Source organism: Mytilus trossulus, chromosome 1 (assembly GCF_036588685.1).
Source record: "Mytilus trossulus isolate FHL-02 chromosome 1, PNRI_Mtr1.1.1.hap1, whole genome shotgun sequence".
In the NCBI taxonomy this organism is placed as follows: domain Eukaryota; kingdom Metazoa; phylum Mollusca; class Bivalvia; order Mytilida; family Mytilidae; genus Mytilus; species Mytilus trossulus.
Window position 1 is genome coordinate 562,840 of NC_086373.1, and position 19,100 is coordinate 581,939.

A 19,100-nucleotide genomic window follows, 5' to 3' on the forward strand; every position below is an offset into this window, starting at 1 on the left:
TAGGGTGACCCTAAGGACTCTCCCTATATTTTATTTGATTAGTTCTCATATATGAATATATATGGTTTAATTTAAAGGTGGGATCTCGACTGTTTCCAATTTCTCAATCAGGAGGGGTGGGGTGACTGCAGGGACTCATTTAATTTAGAGTTGGGGATCCCATTTGTTTCAAAGTTCTTAAACATGAGGGGTAGGGTGACCACAGGGTCTAGCTCCCCTATATTTCATTTGATTTGTTATATAGTCTTATACATGAGTATATATGGTTAAGGGGTGATGATCTCGAATTTTTCCAAGTTCTCAAACAGGAGGGTGTACAGTGACCATAGGGACCCCCTTATAATTCATTTGAATTATAATAGTGTCCCATACATAAATATATATTGTGTAAGATTGTGGATTCTGACCGTTATAAATTCTCAAACAGAAAGGGGAGAGTGGCCTCACGAACTCCACCTATATTTCATATGATTTGTTTTATTGTCCCATACATGAAGATATATGGTTAAGGGGTGGGGATCTTGACTGTTACCAAGTTATGGTCATGTTGGTCTCTTGTGGATAGTTGTCTCATGGGCAATCATACCACATCTTTTTTTTTATATAAGAAACTTCCAGCTATTTTAACTGACCTAAAAAAATTGAGAAGAAAAAAATACCCCTTGAAATTGCAGTAATATGTTTAACTTGAAAAGCATCTAACATGCATTACCAACATTTATCACTGATAAAAAAAATTATACTGTTACCAGGAACATATATATTGTTAGATAAACTGTTCCCAGCTGTCACATTGTATTGGATTTTGACATTAAAATTTGTGTACAAAATATTTTCTGCTTTTTCTTTCTTTTACATACATCTTTTGTTTTCAATTCTAGTGTTTATATTTATTTACCATACATAGATGTATTTTGTCACATGTCTGGATTTTTTTTTAAATGATAGCCAAACCCGGGATTACCATTATCCGCTTCCGGAATCAGATCCGATATTGTAATTTTATCGCGGCAGCCATTTTATTTTCAATGTTGTTTTTGTCAAATGGATGAGATACGATTTTACTCGGATTTACACATTATTTGTCGGCGATTTTCTGTATAAATCTAGCCGTTGAACAAATTGAAAATCGCTGTCATGGATAGTAATGATGAAAATAAGTTTGAGATCGTTTATTAGAAAACTTTGGTAAAAATGTTTGGAAAGTTATTTTTTTATTTTCTTTCAATGTCCTTTGGGCATGTCGGGCGTAGCTAGTAAACAAGTAGAAAGTACGACTGCAAAAAAGGAAGGTCGCAGACCTCGGACCACCGCTAATTTGAACCCCCTGCGTCCAAATTGTAAAGATATGAAATTTCGTTTTCTAATTCAAAATTGCCGCCAACAGCGTGATCAGTCGAACTTATTTTAATAGACTACTGACGTAGTTGACTACGTATTGATGACAAACAATATTCCTACGACTTTTGCAATTTGGGAAATCTAAACTACTTGTCTTTAGAGATTATCGGCGATTAAATATTTTATACATTTGTTCTTTGACATCTTAGCCAAACGTTCAGGGGATTATAAACTACATGAGGATTCCTTATGTGCTCTACTTCCTATGTGCAACTTCGAAACTTTTGGGAAAATCGATGATCATTTAAGGTTTTTCTAGTCTTATTTTTTGTAATCCAGAATGATAAGTATGAAAAAACTGTCTAATAAGTTATAAATAATATAGTAGCCAGCTAGATGATAACAATGGCACGTATTTCAGCATTTATTGGGTAGCACACAAATCCAGGGTGCTCGCATAAGGCAGCTTAACTGCCTAAAAACCGAAGAAAGAAAAGACAAAAGACTGTTATGTGTTTATTATTTTATGTCTTTCCTTAAAAACTTTTTGATAGTTGGAACCATCAACTGTCACAACATAACAAGGAGTTCCACCATGAACAAAATGTCTGGAAAAAAAGAAAAAATAAATTACAAAGTTGTAAAACTTGAGGTTAATTATAGAATTGCTAAATTATGTGCCTGATTGACAGAATGTTTTGTCTGTTTCTCAATCAAATTAAACCTTGTTCTATTTAAAATGATTTAGGAATGAATGCAATTGAAAAAGTTTGATATTAATATTTGTCCTCTGGAACCTTAACTTAAATGACTATGTTAACTTAAGCAATGTCCATATTTGTTCATTCCTAAACTAGTCTGTTCAAGTGGAGTAGCCCACACAATATCGACTCCACTGTAATTCATTCATGTGATGTGAATATTTTTCAAGGTTTTGAAGAAAAATTAAAATAATAGTTTTCCATATTTTGTCCTTGATACTATACTTGTAAATAAAGAATCGTCTGTCTATGTTTTGTGAAATTCCATGATTGTTTGATAAAATCATTGAAGTATAAAAGCTTTGACCACATACTGAACTAATAATGACTACAATAAAGGAATGTAGGATCATTATGTTTGGCTTCAGAGACTTCCTTGTAGGTTTGACAAAATTGTAACAAGATGACCGTTGCAATTAAAATGAAAATTTTTATATACATAACGACTTTTCTATTAAAATGTATATGAGAGTTTAGGAAAAGACTTTCAAGATATCACTACAACCAAGAACCATTTTTTAAGTACATTGTAATTTTGCATAATGATAAGAGACTCATGACCCATGACCCACATTCAATGATTAAACTTCCCTTCCTACTCTAGATCTTTTACATACATTTTAATGAAATAGTCCTAATTAATAAAAAGATATTAGATATTAATGAAATGAAACTACAGTAAAGCTATTTTTTCTTTACCTTTTATGCTGTAAAACTGATAATAACGTTGACTTTTTGTTGACTTTGTACATTACTTCATTTTCTCTGTCCTCAAAATAAACCTATAAATATAAGCAGGATTCATTTAAAGTATTTACTTGTTCTATACACTGTAATGACTTAATTGACACAACACTGATTAACACCAGGGATTTATTACATGTTAAAGAGAAAGGAAATTATCAGTCCGCAAGATCAAAAGAAAGTTTTGTAAAATAGCAATAATTATGTTTAACATTTCAAATTATTGATTCTGATATCAATCTTAACTTTTCTTGTATTTTACAAAGGAAAAAAACCCAACAAAAAACAGAGGCATATATATGTGTGTCTTAATAAATTAACTTACCAGTAATTTGTCTGTTTTATATTTCCTGTCAGTATCCCATTGTGGATGTTCAAATCCATCACTAAACATCACATTTAAATGCTCTTCAAATCTAGAATTCATAAAAAAACTCTGAGAATTACAGCTAGTTTAAAGTTCCTCTGAAAACAAAAGCTATATAATGGCAAGTAAATAACACTAACACCAACTGGACTAGATCAGATGGCATAAAAACTGAAAAACTTCTTAAATGATACAAAAATATGTAGATGTGGTTTGATTGCATATGAGTCCATTTGTTCAAACTTCAGCAAAACCGATACCATATAGATATCATTCTACTATCACTTGCTGTTTTCAGCATGTACATAAAACCTCAAGAAATAGCACAAACATTTTTGACACACCATACAACTACTTATGCATATAAAATATCATCCTATCAAAATACTTCATTTCATAGGTTAGAACATGTTAACAAAATATTCTACAAAAAACAAGAATGTGTCCATAGTACACGGATGTCCCACTCCCACTATCATTTTCTATGTTCAGTGGACCGTGAAATTGGGGTCAAAACTTCAAGTTAATTGATCTTCAACTTCAGAAAAAACTACCTTGACCTAAAACTTTAACCTAAAGTTGGACAAATGAATGAACCGACGCACAGACCAGAAAACATAATGCCCATCTTCTGTCGTAGGTGGGGCATAAAATTATGACAAATTTTAAGTTCTGTTTGTTTTTAAAAATCAATTTATAAGAAAATTTAAATATGAAATTAAAGATATCAAATCAAATTGTTCTTTATTGCTGTTCTGGCCATTTAGGAAACCTCATGGTAAATGTATAATTTTACATAACCATTTAACTAATTATCAATAAAATTGAGAATGGAAATGGGGAATGTGTCACACCCAACCATAAAGCTGAAAACAGCCAAAGGCCATCAATGGATCTTCAATGCAGTGATCAGTGTATAGATGTTTAACAAATCTATTATATATAAACACTATTTAAAATATTTTATGAAAGAAAACCAACTCTTTACTGGTAAAGATATTAGTTTGAAGCAATAGTCTAACAATTATTAAAAGGCTCACTTAGTTCGTTAGAAGATGACTAAAACCTTATAACTTTACAGACTAAACAAACCCCAAAAATAGTTCCCAGATTGTTTTAACAACTTACGTATGTTGTTCATTAAAAGCCTCAACATAATCTGTCATAGTATGTTCTGGATACATAAATAATACAGGCCAGTTTAGTGATCCATCAGGGGTCACATGTACTTTAGCACCACTAGGATTCTGAGTTTCTAAGTTTGTCAGCAATGAAGGATGTAAACCAGAATTTTTGTTCGTCTTCATGCTTGCTAACTGCACTCCTTTACTCTGAATAAGAATAATTCATTTTTTGGTCATTTAATAAAACCACATTTGAAAGATCATACCAGGGATTCTAATTACCACAGTCATTCAATTTATTTGTTTGTTTCAAGAGAATTGTCAGGTCCATACATATGAATTGATTTGTAATGTTAAAGCTTTTTATAATTTACCAGTAATTGTCATTGTTAATTGCATTTTAAGTATTTTTAAACTAAAATTTCACATGAGTTAGTGCATTGCAACGAAGGATGTTCACCTGTATCACAGCAAGGAGTTTTTCTTCTTCTAATCTTTCTTTTCTTTCAGCAGCTTCCTCTTTTCGTTTGTCTCTCTCTAGTGATTTCTATAGATATAAAAATGCATAAATGATTTCCTTCTAATAACTTATGAATGCAATATAAACTCATTTCGGAAACTATTAATGCTAAAAAAAGCTAAAATTAAACAGTTTAAATTTGATATCTGTTCATATTGGTGAACGTGTGTACTGTAGTTCAACCTATTTGTATGTCATAAGATGGGCTTTGCTCATTGTTGAAGGCTGAATGGTGATCTATAGTTGTTAATGTTTGTGTCATTTCGGTTTTTTGTGGATAGTTGTCTCACTGGCAATCATACCACATCTTCTTTTTCATATAAACTTAAGTTTTGTTAATCCAAGTTTTATTGATGGGTGCATGTGATTAACTCCACTTTCAACACTTGTGTGTCAATTTGAAGAAGTCAGCTTTTATTGGTAGAGAAAGTTGGAGTACCCAGCGAGAGTCACTGACCTTTGGAAGTTGGAGTACCCAGCGAGAGTCACTGACCTTTGGAAGTTGGAGTACCCAGCGAGAGTCACTGACCTTTAGTAGGAAAGCTGAGTACCCAGCGAGAGTCACTGACCTTTAGTAGGAAAACTGAGTACCCAGCAAGAGTCACTGACCTTTAGTAGGAAAACTGAGTACCCAGCGAGAGTCACTGACCTTTAGTAGGAAAACTGAGTACCCAGCGAGAGTCACTGACCTTTAGTAGGAAAACTGAGTACCCAGCGAGTCACTGACCTTTAGTAGGAAAACTGAGTACCCAGCGAGAGTCACTGACCTTTAGTGGGAAAACTGAGTACCCAGCGAGAGTCACTGACCTTTAGTGGGAAAACTGAGTACCCCGCGAGAGTCACTGACCTTTAGTAGGAAAGCTGAGTACCCAGCGAGAGTCACTGACCTTTAGTAGGAAAACTGAGTACCCAGCGAGAGTCACTGACCTTTAGTAGGAAAACTGAGTACCCAGCGAGAGTCACTGACCTTTAGTAGGAAAACTGAGTACCCAGCGAGAGTCACTGACCTTTAGTAGGAAAACTGAGTACCCAGCGAGAGTCACTGACCTTTAGTAGGAAAACTGAGTACCCAGCGAGAGTCACTGACCTTTAGTAGGAAAACTGAGTACCCAGCGAGAGTCACTGACCTTTAGTAGGAAAGCTGAGTACCCAGCGAGAGTCACTGACCTTTAGTAGGAAAACTGAGTACCCAGCGAGAGTCACTGACCTTTAGTAGGAAAGCTGAGTACCCAGCGAGAGTCACTGACCTTTAGTAGGAAAATTGACAATACTATTCATTTGAGATTGATATTGAGTGGACCTGACTGGTGCAGAATTCAAACTCAAAATCTCAGTGTTCACTGGCTAGTGATATAGAAGTTTGACTACTTAGACCACTTCACCATGCAGGAAACATTTAAACCTTGAAATTATAAGTGCCAAACAATAAGGATGTAAGTTTATATAATGTATGTGAATACATGTACATGTGATAATCTTTTAAAAGACACAGACTGTTTGTGTTATCCACAACTGCTGCTGTCAGTGTCAAAGTGTCATGTTGACTATCAAAAGAGATTTGGAAACTTTGAGAATCATGTCTTGGAAGCAGATTGGATGTATAGGGAAGGTAGGAGTGGGACATTCAAAATATCCCTACAACCAAGAACCATTTTTTAGATAATTTTGCATATTGGTAATAGACGCATACTGAAAAAAGACCTATGACCCACATTACCTTTAAATTTTCAGCCTTGTACTTCATCTGTAACAATTCTTCATTTTCATTTTCTATTTAATTCCGGTTAAGGGAAATTATTTCAGAAAGATATTTATGTGTCATGTGGATTATTGGAGTGTCAGAAAATTTTCACAATAGTTGATCAATGATTCACTCATCTCAACTTTAGAGTAAATCAAGATTAAATAAAAAATTTAAGACTTCTTACAATCTTTCCTATTGGAACATGTTTAATAGATTTATAAACAGATACTGAAGTAAAGCATGTAGTTGGTTCTCAATTATGCTTTTCTATTTGTGAATCATTTGAATGAAAATAATTATCTTTCAAAAGTGTTGATTATTAAATCTGAATTTATATTATTAGAGTGGGGTGCTCATTTTCGCCACATCTTTTCATGTTTTCTACAGTTTATGTTCAGGTCTAAATGTTTTTGAAGTATACGGATGTTTTTATATGAAGATAACTTCAAATGCAAAATATTCTTAAGCTTGTAAACGTGTTTGTTTGAATATAATCATCTGAAAAGTAAGATTAAAGGGTGTTTGAAATTTCCTGATTTTTTTGTCAATGGGGGATACATATTCGCCGTTTTTACACATCTATTTAAAACCAAATAACCGCAGCTTTAAACAACATTGATCTAATCAATTTCATTATAGCAGACATGTCAAAGGTGTTAAGAACTGAAATTTAGGGCATTCACTCAAAGAATTACTTAGAATTACTTCTTTGAATTTGTTTTTGTTTCTTCAGGAAATTGGCTGAAAATCGTTGTCCGTTTTTTGGTGATTTTTGGAAGGTGTCGCAATTTTTCCCAGCTTTTAAAAATAATCATATTTGTTATATAATATTATTTACCGGTATATTACTTCCATTTAAGCCATCCTTTCAAGTTTTAACACCTCAAAATCATAAAACGGCGAAAGTGTGTCCCCGGCGAATATGGGCACCCCACTCTACCTGTTGCGAATTGCGATTAACATTATTATTGTTTAAACATTTTTTTCCTTTGACATTTTGTTTAACATGAAACATGCTCCTTTTAACATAAATTTTGTCTCTGTTAATGAGCTCCTTTAATTGCTATATGTTTCTCCGTTATTTATATTTGAGTATCTCCGTTAATTGTTATAGAAAACTTGATATGCACTAAATTCTCGTGCTTTTTGCTTTATTCGTCCTATAAATAAGAATGGAAAATTTATTTGATTTACTATAGAATTGAACTGGAATATGTGAACATTAACTACATGTATGATATATGATAAATGATAGAATAAATGTAAAATTGCTGTGGATATGTTTTTCATTATAAAATGTGGAATTAGTGGTGAACCTCTCAAACAAGATAAACAAACAAATACAGTGTTCGTTAACAATTAACTACCAACAATACCTTCGAAAATATTTTGATAGTCTAATCAATTCTCACTTAGGTATAATTCATATTCTACAAATATCAGCTCATTTGTTTATTTTACTGGATCTCATGTTCATCTACACCATGTTTAATATCATCATACTGTGGATTCATTTATTTTGGTGGGTATCAATTTTCTTGGTTTGAGGAAAACCTGTATATTTGTGGATATTTAATTTCGTGGTTTTGACAAAGTCTGCATAAATTCCTTTAGAATATTTGTAATTTGTTGAAAATTGGTATCCAACAAATATCAATGAATCCACAGTACCATTTAACTCGTACAAAAGGATATTAATAAACCTGTATCACACCATTTACTGGCTTCATCGTATCTTTTTAACTTTAAACAACATGTAGCACCTGTTAATATGAAAAAAAGTTCTTCAGTTATTTTATATTTTTGTACATGATTTACTAAAAGTTAACATGATTGCTTAGCTGTATCAAAAATGTCCCATTCTCTGTCTACTGTGAAATACAGTGACACAAGGTGTGAGAACTGTTATCTGAAGGGTTACTAACATAAACCCATATTCAGGCATTTTTGTTGGTTGTTTTTTATTTTAATTTTTGTCCATTGGTTTTCTCTGTTGATTGTATTCCTTTTTGTAATACCAGGGTCTTTTCATAGCTAACAACGGTACGTTCCTCATTGTTGAATGTCCTACAGTGACCTGTAATTGTTCACAGCTTAGCCTATGGTCTAGGGATAATTGTCTTGCTGGCAATAATATCATATCTCTTCATTTCAATATTCTATCCAACATAAATTAAAGCAATAATAATACAAAATCATACCCCTTAAAATAGCTTTCATATGATCTGACTGGAATTTTCTGGCAAATATACAGTCATGCAAGGAAGTTCCATAATTTCCTGAAAATTGGTAAAAAAGGAATCATCAGTTTTATCATTGTTTATCATAATAAAAGCAAACCGTTTGTTATTCAAGTAATATTTTATAATGATATCCATAGCCTACTCAAATAAGATATAGCTGTGTTGTTATTTTATACTTGTCAATTGTTGATTTTAGTTTTGCAAAAAGAGTTTTCAGCATTCAGTACTACCAAAAATCTAAATTTTTTTAAAATATCCTTTCATTGTTCCCATGTTTAGTTTTCTACAGGTTAAGGACTCACTAGCATCTCAAACCTGCTACTGGGCAAAGGGAGATAACTTTAATTCATTATGTTGGATATCAGATATCGATGTAATGCAGCTGTTGTTTTTTTTAGAGTTTAATGCTTTTGTTTGGTCAAAAATTCTGATTTTGAGTTTCAAGATCTATGTGAACTTAAAATATTACCTTTGGAAGTAGAACATGTAAACACAATGGCGACTTGAGTCCCATAACACGTTTTAAATGAGGGAATGTATGTAGGTCTGATGTTTTGTATCTGATATCTTAATCAGAATACTGATGTCAAATAAATACATACATTAAATGATAACCTATCTCTGAACCAAAGCAATTTCGCAATGACATACTCTATGCATTTCCAAATATTTTAATATTCAATTTTATCAGAATGACAAAATTTTGTTGAGAAGACAGGAATTTGGAGATAAAAAAGTTTGCGGATAATAAGAGTTTAAAAATGTAATTAAAAAATCCTTCCCATACCTCTATGAAATTGTGCAGCTGCGCGATTTGTATACAAAACAGCATTCAGCAGTTTATCAGGACATCTCAATTTAATTCCTTCTGTATAATTGTCTATAGCTATATCATATTTCTTCTTTTTAAATTCATGATTACCATCCATTTTATATGCTTCTGCTCCAGCTTAAATTATAACACTTATAAACATTAGATAAACTATAATGAATAAACAGCCACAACAGCTATCCTGAGGGGGGGTCATGATCCCGCAATCCTGGGCTTAAAAACATGAAATCCCGAACTCCCGGGCTTAAAATTACGAAATCCCAAGGTCCCAAAATCTGAAGAAAAAAATGAATTCCCGCATCCCAAAATCCAGAGCTTAAAAACACCTGATCTTGGGAGTCCGGATAAAGGTCCTATCCCCCCTCTATACTGCAACTATCAAAAGATTGACTTAAAAATTATAATTTTATTAAGATGTATTGTATCACCAACAAAACAAACATAAAAACAGTAAACAAAACATTTCTGACATTTCTGATATTACCTTGACCTATTTAATACTTTTTTTAATTTTGAAGCAAGAACAAAGTTTGTGTCCAACCTAAAGGTGTTGTTCGTTCCTCCAGCATAGCTTAAGCAATAGGTTGCAATGAATAAATGCACCAAAATACAATCCGTGCATGATCACTTGTAAAAAGGTACTCTCAGAATCTCATTTTATTGTAAACAATCATAATCAGATTGATGAATATTTATAAAGTAATCTGGTTTGATGCTTCATGAAATACCTTATTTTATAAGAATAACTATAAATATGACAACATAAGAATTTTTGATATTTTTTCAGTTAAAAGGTGGAATTGAAATTCTAATTTATAGAGATGATAAATACAATGTACCAGTAACAAACCTGTTGGGTTTTCATCTTCATATTTGAGTTTCATTAAAGCTTCTAACTCTGGTGTTAATGGTTTACTCCAATCTACTTCTGTCATAAAAGCTGGATGATTTGCTAGTTCCTAAAACAAACATTATAGATAAACTTACACATGGCCAATAAGTTCAAATAAAGAAATATAAAGGTTAAGCATGTTTAGTTTTAAACATTTCTTAACTCTTTTTTTATATTTTATATTTTATGTTCAAAATGTATTAATTATTGAATTGCTTATATCAGTCGGAAAGCTGACCCCGGTTTGACCCCATTTCTTAAAGCAACAATGGACGTCATGTGATTACCATATATGGGCATTTTTTTACCAAAAAAAGGGAAGCCCATTTTTTTGAATTTGTAGCTGTTACAATGAATTAAAACTGATTTGCTTTTAAGTGAACATTCTTGAGTATATAAGGAATATTTTCATTAACTCAATTATGGATTTAACTCATTTCTTTCTTTCATAATATGTCTTCAAAGTGTAGGTGTTGACAAAAAAATGTGGTCAAAAAAAATTTAAATCGTAATTTTCTTTCTTAACTTCTCGGGAAGCTATGCTGAATTTAAATTATGTTATGTAACATAACTTTGACTATGATATGTCAAATTTGTGCCAGTTGATATGCACAGATACGCAAATGTGCCAGTTAGAAGTGTCGATATTTCTGACGAAGCGGGGCCGACGGTAATTCACGAGTTACGTCCCTTTGTTTGACACAATCATGAAAAACTATTGTTATATCAAACACCATAATATGCTGTTATTTACAAGTGGATATTATTAAAAATAATCTCTTATATACATTTTGATACTATAAACATGTGCCAAAAAATAGAGAAACACATTTTATCACTTTTCAGAACTCAGTCCCAGTGAAATAGGCCCTAGATGTGTCCCTATGTGCCATAATAGGGTTAATAATTTAATATTAATTTAATATTCCAAGAGTTAATTTAATATTCATGTTTTGGTAGGTATTTTTACTGCTGCAACCAAATTATTTTAACACAGAAATAAATGTCTACTCAATTTATACAAGGGGTAGTCTAAATGTTCATGAATAATGGATCAAGACAGTATGAAAATGATAAAAAAAACAGGAGTTGATTTCCTTTTCATTTCTGACACTTGCAAGTAGGTCCTACCTTTTTCATTTAAACTTAAAAGAGATCATAATGAAAGTATTCTGAATGTAAAATCTTCTGTTCATTGTTTTAAATAAAAGGAAAATTATTTGCAATCTTTGTATGAACAATCTAAATATATCAATAAATGTTATCTCATTGATTTCATGCAAGTTATAGTTTTTAAATTAATGAATGGGCTCAAATTATAAAATGACACACTAAACCAATAAATAAATGGTGCTAATCATGAACTTGAAAATGAATAAGATTAAAATAGACTCAGTAATATTTTTATTTTTCTATTTGAAAAAAAATACAATTAATAACATTAAAAAAACTATGCATTTTTATATTTATGTGAAAGTATTTCAGAGCAGTTTCTGGGGGCTAAGTGGACAATTATGTTTTAGATCACAAGTCAAAATTAAGTCACACTTCATGTCAGTATGATAAAGCTTTGAATAAGATTGATTAAAATGATACTCTGAAAGAGATTGTTTGGGCAGCAACCATTTGTTTTCAGGGAGATGGAACTATGGATTTTTTTCCCCTGACAAGTTGAAAACTTTCTTCTCTTTTCAATTTTAGCATTTCATTAAATGGCAGCTGAGGGTAAAAGAAACATTTTTTTTCTCAGGGTAAAACAACAAATTATATTACAATCAATACTAAATAGCCACCAACCCCTACCCCACCAGAAAATCAAATGGTTTGTTGGCTACCTAAGTTCAAATTTAGGACAATACTTTTTCATTTACTTTTGCAGGATTCCTTAAAATCACAAAATGTGTTTTATGTCGGTCATCTAAAGCAGTTAGTGTTGAGCAAAGACAGTATACGATTTACTTACCTTGTTTTAGTTAAGTTATACATTTCACTGACTTAGTCTAAAGAGAATATATTAATCCAGTCAAATATTCACAGCTGATCTCGCCATTACTTTTTCAAACAAACATACTAAATATGTGTACATTGACTGTGTTTAGATGCAAGGTGACATCAATGTGTAAGACCGAAAAACTACAATGTCAAAAAATGTACTTATTTTGGAATTTAGTTAAAACGGGGTTTCCCAAGGGGTGATAGAACGTTATACTTGATGCTTTTATTTTTATTTTGAAATACGTGTTATTAATTTTTTGTATAGTACATAGTCTTTGTTATTAAATCTATGAAAAAAAGAGAAAAAAATAATTTTAAACGACGATCAACGGCATTACGGGATCGTTAAAAGACGGCCAATTTGACATGTTTGAGAATTTATTCCTGTTGATAATATAATCCATGCTTAACAAATCGAAATAAATATATTACAGACCCTAATGGCTAGTAGGAAACTGAAAAAGGGATAAACTTCCAAATTGGCGCCAAAAAAAATTCCGCGAAATTAACGCAATTTCAGAATGGCGGGTTTTAATATCAGTTCCATTGTTGTCTTAAGAAAGTAGCAACAACGGTCGTTTCTAAGGGCTTGCTTTCCGACTGATATCAAATCTACTTGTATTATTTAAAAAAAAATATGTATACATGCTAAAGTAAAAAGGTTAAACTGTGAAAAAAATTACATGTACATAGTCATGATAAGTCTAGATCTTAATTGTTTAACTAATTATTCTGTTTAAAGGAACAGGTTTAAAAATTAAAATTTGTTATAACTATTTTATTGAAACAAATTGTATACTTATTTTAACTCTTTACAGTTATTCTTTCTAAGAAAATAAGTTGTATTTTGCACACCCGTAATCTCTGTGCAACAATTATAATACAATGCATTGACTTAACTAAGATCTGACATACTTCTATATTTAAGTCACTCTCTTTTTCTCCTTCAGTCTCATTTTTCTCCTTTTGTTTGGCTATACAATCTGCCACATACTCTTCTAATTCATCATCTAATTTCTTTGCCAATTCTGCTCTTTCCTCATTTGTCCATACTTTTTTCTTTGGCATTTCCTGTAAAATAAAATAAAAGATATATTCATATATACTTCATTGTACTTGACTCATATGAAAAGAGAAACTGGTGAAAAGTAATGTTTATTCAATTCTGAATCCAATGCATGCATGTATTTTTCATTAATAAACTCTTCGGTGCACGATTTTATCATTTTTTACAAAAACATGTCGTATAATTGTTAATTTTTATTTGTCCTGTCTGTTATCATGGTTATGATGTGAAAATATGGCAGCTGATTAATTGCCATGTTTTGAAGCTGTAGTTTCACCTTATAGTTAACAATCAACGAAGAAAGCATGGGTATTGAGCATATGTATAACATGTACAATCAGATAATAGTTTATTCCAATGACAGATCATGCGTATTGCATTCACCAGATTTTTACGAGAAGGGTCACACTAAGGTCTTTTGCATAAAGAAAATATCTTGGCGAATTGATTCCTGGAAGCAAGCAATTAAAAAAAAAAAATTTCTTCGAAATGTGGAAAAATTAAAGAATTGTCATCATAAAAAAGTTTTTGTACATAATTTTATAATATAAACTATCCATTTAGTTATAAAAAAATTATGCATCATTTTTTTTAATTTTCAGATTCATATGACTTTTAAAGGTGAATTGGTGTGAGTCAGTGACACTAAAATTATTTGACTAAGTTTTCACTCATTTTTCTCACTCTTTCAGCAGTGTGTGTGTCACCTACTAGGGAACAGACTTTTTGAAATTATTTTAATCCAGATATGTTCAAGTAAAAGAATCATAGACAAATATTGGTCATTGTTTATTTGACATGTCTCCCAGTATGACATCGTTTAACTTTTTCTATAAATCAGACATGTGATATGGAGCAAATAATGTTCCAATGATCTTTTAATCTGCAACAATCTTTAAATTGCTCTTACAAATTCAAGAAGATAACAAATTTTTAAATATACATAAATATGTTTTAAAGTTTAAAGAAATTTATAAAAGACAACACTCAGTACATGTTTGCATAGTTTATACAGATTCTGATTATATTAGGCAATATAATAGTTTTACTTGATTATTCATATGAGTAAAAGAATAAAATGGTTTACAATTCTATGTAGTAACTATTCATCAGGCTGAGCAGAGGCTATGTCTCATGCTGGGTATGAAGTATTTACGTCAAAGTTAATACAAATTTCTAGACCCTACTCTTCCTATCATGATTTTTTTCATATATGGTGACAGCTTACAGGAAAGCTATTGAGATCCAAGTGTTGACTTAAAATCGTCTGTTTGAAATTTTATGGCCAATTTAAAGAGTTAGTTGACCGTTATCATGGTTATCTTGTTTATGAATTGCCTATTTCACAGATGAACACAAAGATCAGTATCATAATTATGTTTCCATTATTCAGTAATTTACATCCATCATGTTCATGATGATCTCTTTTCCTCAGATGCGACCTACTGAAATGGACTTTTCAATGGGTTTGCTCGGACACAATATGATGTGGTGCAAGTTTGCCTACCCTTTTCAGAGAACCTGAAACCACCCTCTGTTTTTGGAGGGGTTCACTGTTTGTGTTGCTCAATCTTTAGTTAAATTCTCCCTCGCCCTGCTCGTCCGAATTTAAAGTATTTCTACTCTAAATTCAATTAGGCTTTAAACAAAACAAACACAGAAATAGAGTTAGTTGCTCGCAGTAACATTATTATCTTCTCTTGCGATACAAATTTTATTTCACTCTATAATACAAGTTTCTTCGATACAAACAACATAATATAAATACATGTAATAAACATAGCAGCCATTAATGTGACTAACTTCGTACTATACGACCTAACTGCGAGCACCTTCGATACTAATACATTTAAATGCCAAACTTTATATAGTACCCCACCCGTAGAAACCGCCAAAACTTTTCGCGTGCTTTGTACACGTAACATCAGACTTTATAAATAGTAAATACTCCTGCAGAACTAGTTCTAAAACTAGTTACACTAATTCCCATCTATATATAATAACTACAAATACCTAAAGGGAAAACCCCAATTTCAAACGAAATGAAATATATTTCTATGTTGTTTTTTTTTGTACTCTTTTTTTGTTTTTAAATTATTTTGTATTCGCCATGACAATTTAGACTGATGAGTTTTTAGTCCTATATACACCTAATCGCTATTTATTGCATTCCGGAAACGTTCTAAAATTACACAACTTTTTCATCCAGTTGAAGCTATCTGGGACCCGGTTTAAACAATGCACCATGCATGGTACTTTTTAATGAGACCTGTTTAAACTACCATAAGTATTTCAAACAAATATTTTTTCACTTCAATTTTAATTTCGAAAAAAGTGGATCATACTCTATCAAAGTTTGTTCTCCCTCAGCTCACTACTGATGGCCTCTATCATAGGCGGCGTGACCCAAACAGGAAGTTGTGTAAATGACTGTTTTTCCCAGATTAGACTAAAAAGTGATAAGGTGCATTACTCTGACAGCTATAAGTTTTTTGCCATGGCCCCAGATTGTCTGGCAAAACAGCCGTTGGACGTCAGAGTAATCTCGGACCACCATTTTGGACGACGGGCAAGTATCCGCTTTTTAATATGGGATGAGCACTGACGTCCAATGACCCAAACTTGACTGTCAAAACAGCCGTTGGACGTCAGAGTAATCTTGGACTAATATATATTATAAGTTTGGAAACACTTTTGAAATCCGATTTTGGTCTTTATCATCCCTTCTTCTTCTTCTGTACATGTATGTATTATACTTTCATTAAGGAACACCAAGAATTTCTTGTAAGTTGTGGCACTTTAAACATATATACACTATATATACTACTTCAGTGCTCGTCCCATAAGTTTGTTTTCAAAGACTATAGACGTACTAGTAGTGTCACCTCCATGTAGTCCAAAGAAAAAAATTATAATAGCCTTTCAAAACGTCATAATTATTTGGACTAACCTCCATGATGAAGGACCTTGGATGGAAACCTCTTGTGGAACAAAGAAGAGAACAACGACTGGGACTGCTGTATAAAATAGTGAACGACCTGGTAGCCATCCTATCGAATTTAATACTATACCATCCAGAACTTCTAACGTCAAACAAATAAAACTTTTATCAGCAAATACTGACATTTATATAAAACATTCTTTTTTTCCACAAACTATTGCTGATTGGAACTTACTATCAAATGCTGCCGTGAACTGTAAAACTGTGGAAAGTTTTAAGGCAGTTGTATCGCGCGACTAGATACATCAGTGGCGCACACACATTTCCTGGATAAGTTTTACTCAGTATTTTGAGTTCATTTCCAGTACTATACAGATACAATTACAGATACTTTTTACCTACTGTGAGAAATCACAAATCGCTTCATTTTCTAAACATATTTTATCTAGACTGAATTTTTGGGGCTTAGAAGTAAAACTTACAAACGAAGAGATGAAAGAGTATCGATGAAAACAATAATATGAAAAACGTGATTTTTTGACAGGAAGCAAAGAAGCGAACACTAAATACCGGCTGTTTAACGTAACGGACATGCATATTCCGTATTCAGTGATAATACAAGTAATAGCTTTTCAAAAAACCTTGCCGTTTTAAAGCTTATAATTGACAATGTATTTTTTTATTTGTATTATTATCCATTCAAAAGATTTATTCTCTGTATATTAATTGTATTTTGGGAAAATAAAAGTGGAACATTATTCAAACTAGAGGCTCCAAAGAGCCTGTGTCGCTCACCTTGGTCTATGTGAATATTAAACAAAGGAAGCAGATGGATTCATGACAAAATTGTGTTTTGGTGATGGTGATGTGTTTGTAAATCTTACTTTACTAGTCTTGCTGCTTACATTTATCTCTATCTATAATGAACTTGGCCCAGTAGTTTCAGTGGAAAATGTTAATAAAAATTTACAAATTTTATGAAAATTGTTAAAAATTGACTATAAAGGACAATAACTCCTTAGGGGGTCAATTGACAATTTCGGTCATGTTGACTTATTTGTAAATCTTACTTTGCTGAACATAATTGCTGTTTACAGTTTATCTCTATCTATAATAAAATTTAAGATAATAACCAAAAACAGCAAAATTTCCTTAAAATTACCGATTCAGGGGCAGCAACCCAACAACGGGTTGTCAGATTCATCTGAAAATTATAGGGCAGATAGATCTTGATCTGAGTAATAATTTTACCCCGTGTTGGATTTGCTCTAAATGCTTTGGTTTTTGAGTTATAAGCCAAAAACTGCATTTTACCCCTATGTTCTATTTTTAGCTGTGGCGGCCATCTTGATTTGAAAGTCGGGTCACCGGGCACATTTTTAAAACAAGATACCCCAAAGATGATGATTGCCAAGTCTGGATTAATTTGGCCCAGTAGTTTCAGAGGAGAAGATTTTTGTAAAAGATAACTAAGATTTACGAAAAATGGTTAAAAATTGACTATAAAGGGCAATAACTCCTAAACGGGTCAACTGACCATTTCGGTCATGTTGACTTATTTGTAAATCCTACTTTACTAAACATTATTGCTGTTTACAGTTTATCTCTATCTATAATAATATTCAAGATAATAACCAAAAACTGCAAAATTTCCACAAAATTACCAATTCAGGGGCAGCAACCCAACAACGGGTTGACCGATTCATCTGAAAATTTCAGGGCAGATAGATCTTGACCTGATAAACATTTTTACCCTTGTCAGATTTCCTCTAAATGCTTTGGTTTTTGAGTTATAAGCCAAAAACTGCATTTTACCCCTATGTTCTATTTTTTGCCGTGGCGGCCATCTTGGTTGGTTGACAGGGTCACGCCACACATTTATTAAACTAGATACCCCAATGATGATTGTGGCCAAGTTTGGTTCAATTTGGCCCAGTAGTTTCAGAGGAGAAGATTTTTGTAAAAGATAACTAAGATTTACGAAAAATGGTTAAAAATTGACTATAAAGGGCAATAACTCCTAAACGGGTCAACTGACCATTTCGGTCATGTTGACTTATTTGTAAATCCTACTTTATTAACATTATTGCTGTTTACAGTTTATCTCTATCTATAATAATATTCAAGATAATAACCAAAAACTGCAAAATTTCCACAAAATTACCAATTCAGGGGCAGCAACCCAACAACGGGTTGACCGATTCATCTGAAAATTTCAGGGCAGATAGATTTTGACCTGATAAACATTTTTACCCCAGTCAGATTTCCTCTAAATGCTTTGGTTTTTGAGTTATAAGCCAAAAACTGCAGTTTACCCCTATGTTCTATTTTTAGCCGTGGCTGCCATCTTGGTTGGTTGACTGGGTCACGCCACACATTTTTAAACTAGATACCCCAATGATGATTGTGGCCAAGTTTGGATTAATTTGGCCAAATAGTTTCAAAGGAGAAGATTTTTGTAAAAGATTACTTTAATTTACGAAAAATGGTTAAAAATTGACTATAAAGGGCAATAACTCCTAAACGGGTC

At 32.2% G+C, this 19,100-nt stretch overlaps 1 protein-coding gene across 2 annotated transcripts; it reads right to left on the minus strand.

Annotated features, from left to right (window-relative positions):
- Positions 1–1,845: 1,845 nt before the first annotated feature.
- On the minus strand, positions 1,846–17,151 carry LOC134711923 (tetratricopeptide repeat protein 4-like). Of its 2 annotated transcripts, none has more exons than XM_063572918.1 (12): positions 17,053–17,151; positions 13,479–13,634; positions 10,527–10,635; positions 9,632–9,793; positions 8,803–8,880; positions 8,294–8,364; positions 6,575–6,628; positions 4,798–4,884; positions 4,342–4,544; positions 3,172–3,262; positions 2,802–2,884; positions 1,846–1,949 (listed from the first exon to the last, which is right to left on the minus strand). In XM_063572918.1, exons 2-12 carry the CDS (start codon positions 13,629–13,631, stop codon positions 1,850–1,852), a joined length of 1,191 nt encoding a protein of 396 aa, XP_063428988.1. In that variant the 5' UTR covers positions 13,632–13,634; positions 17,053–17,151; the 3' UTR covers positions 1,846–1,849. The 2 variants fall into 2 exon arrangements, with proteins under 2 accessions (XP_063428988.1, XP_063428999.1); XM_063572929.1 differs by lacking the exon at positions 17,053–17,151 and adding an exon at positions 15,975–15,993.
- Positions 17,152–19,100: the final 1,949 nt, after the last annotated feature.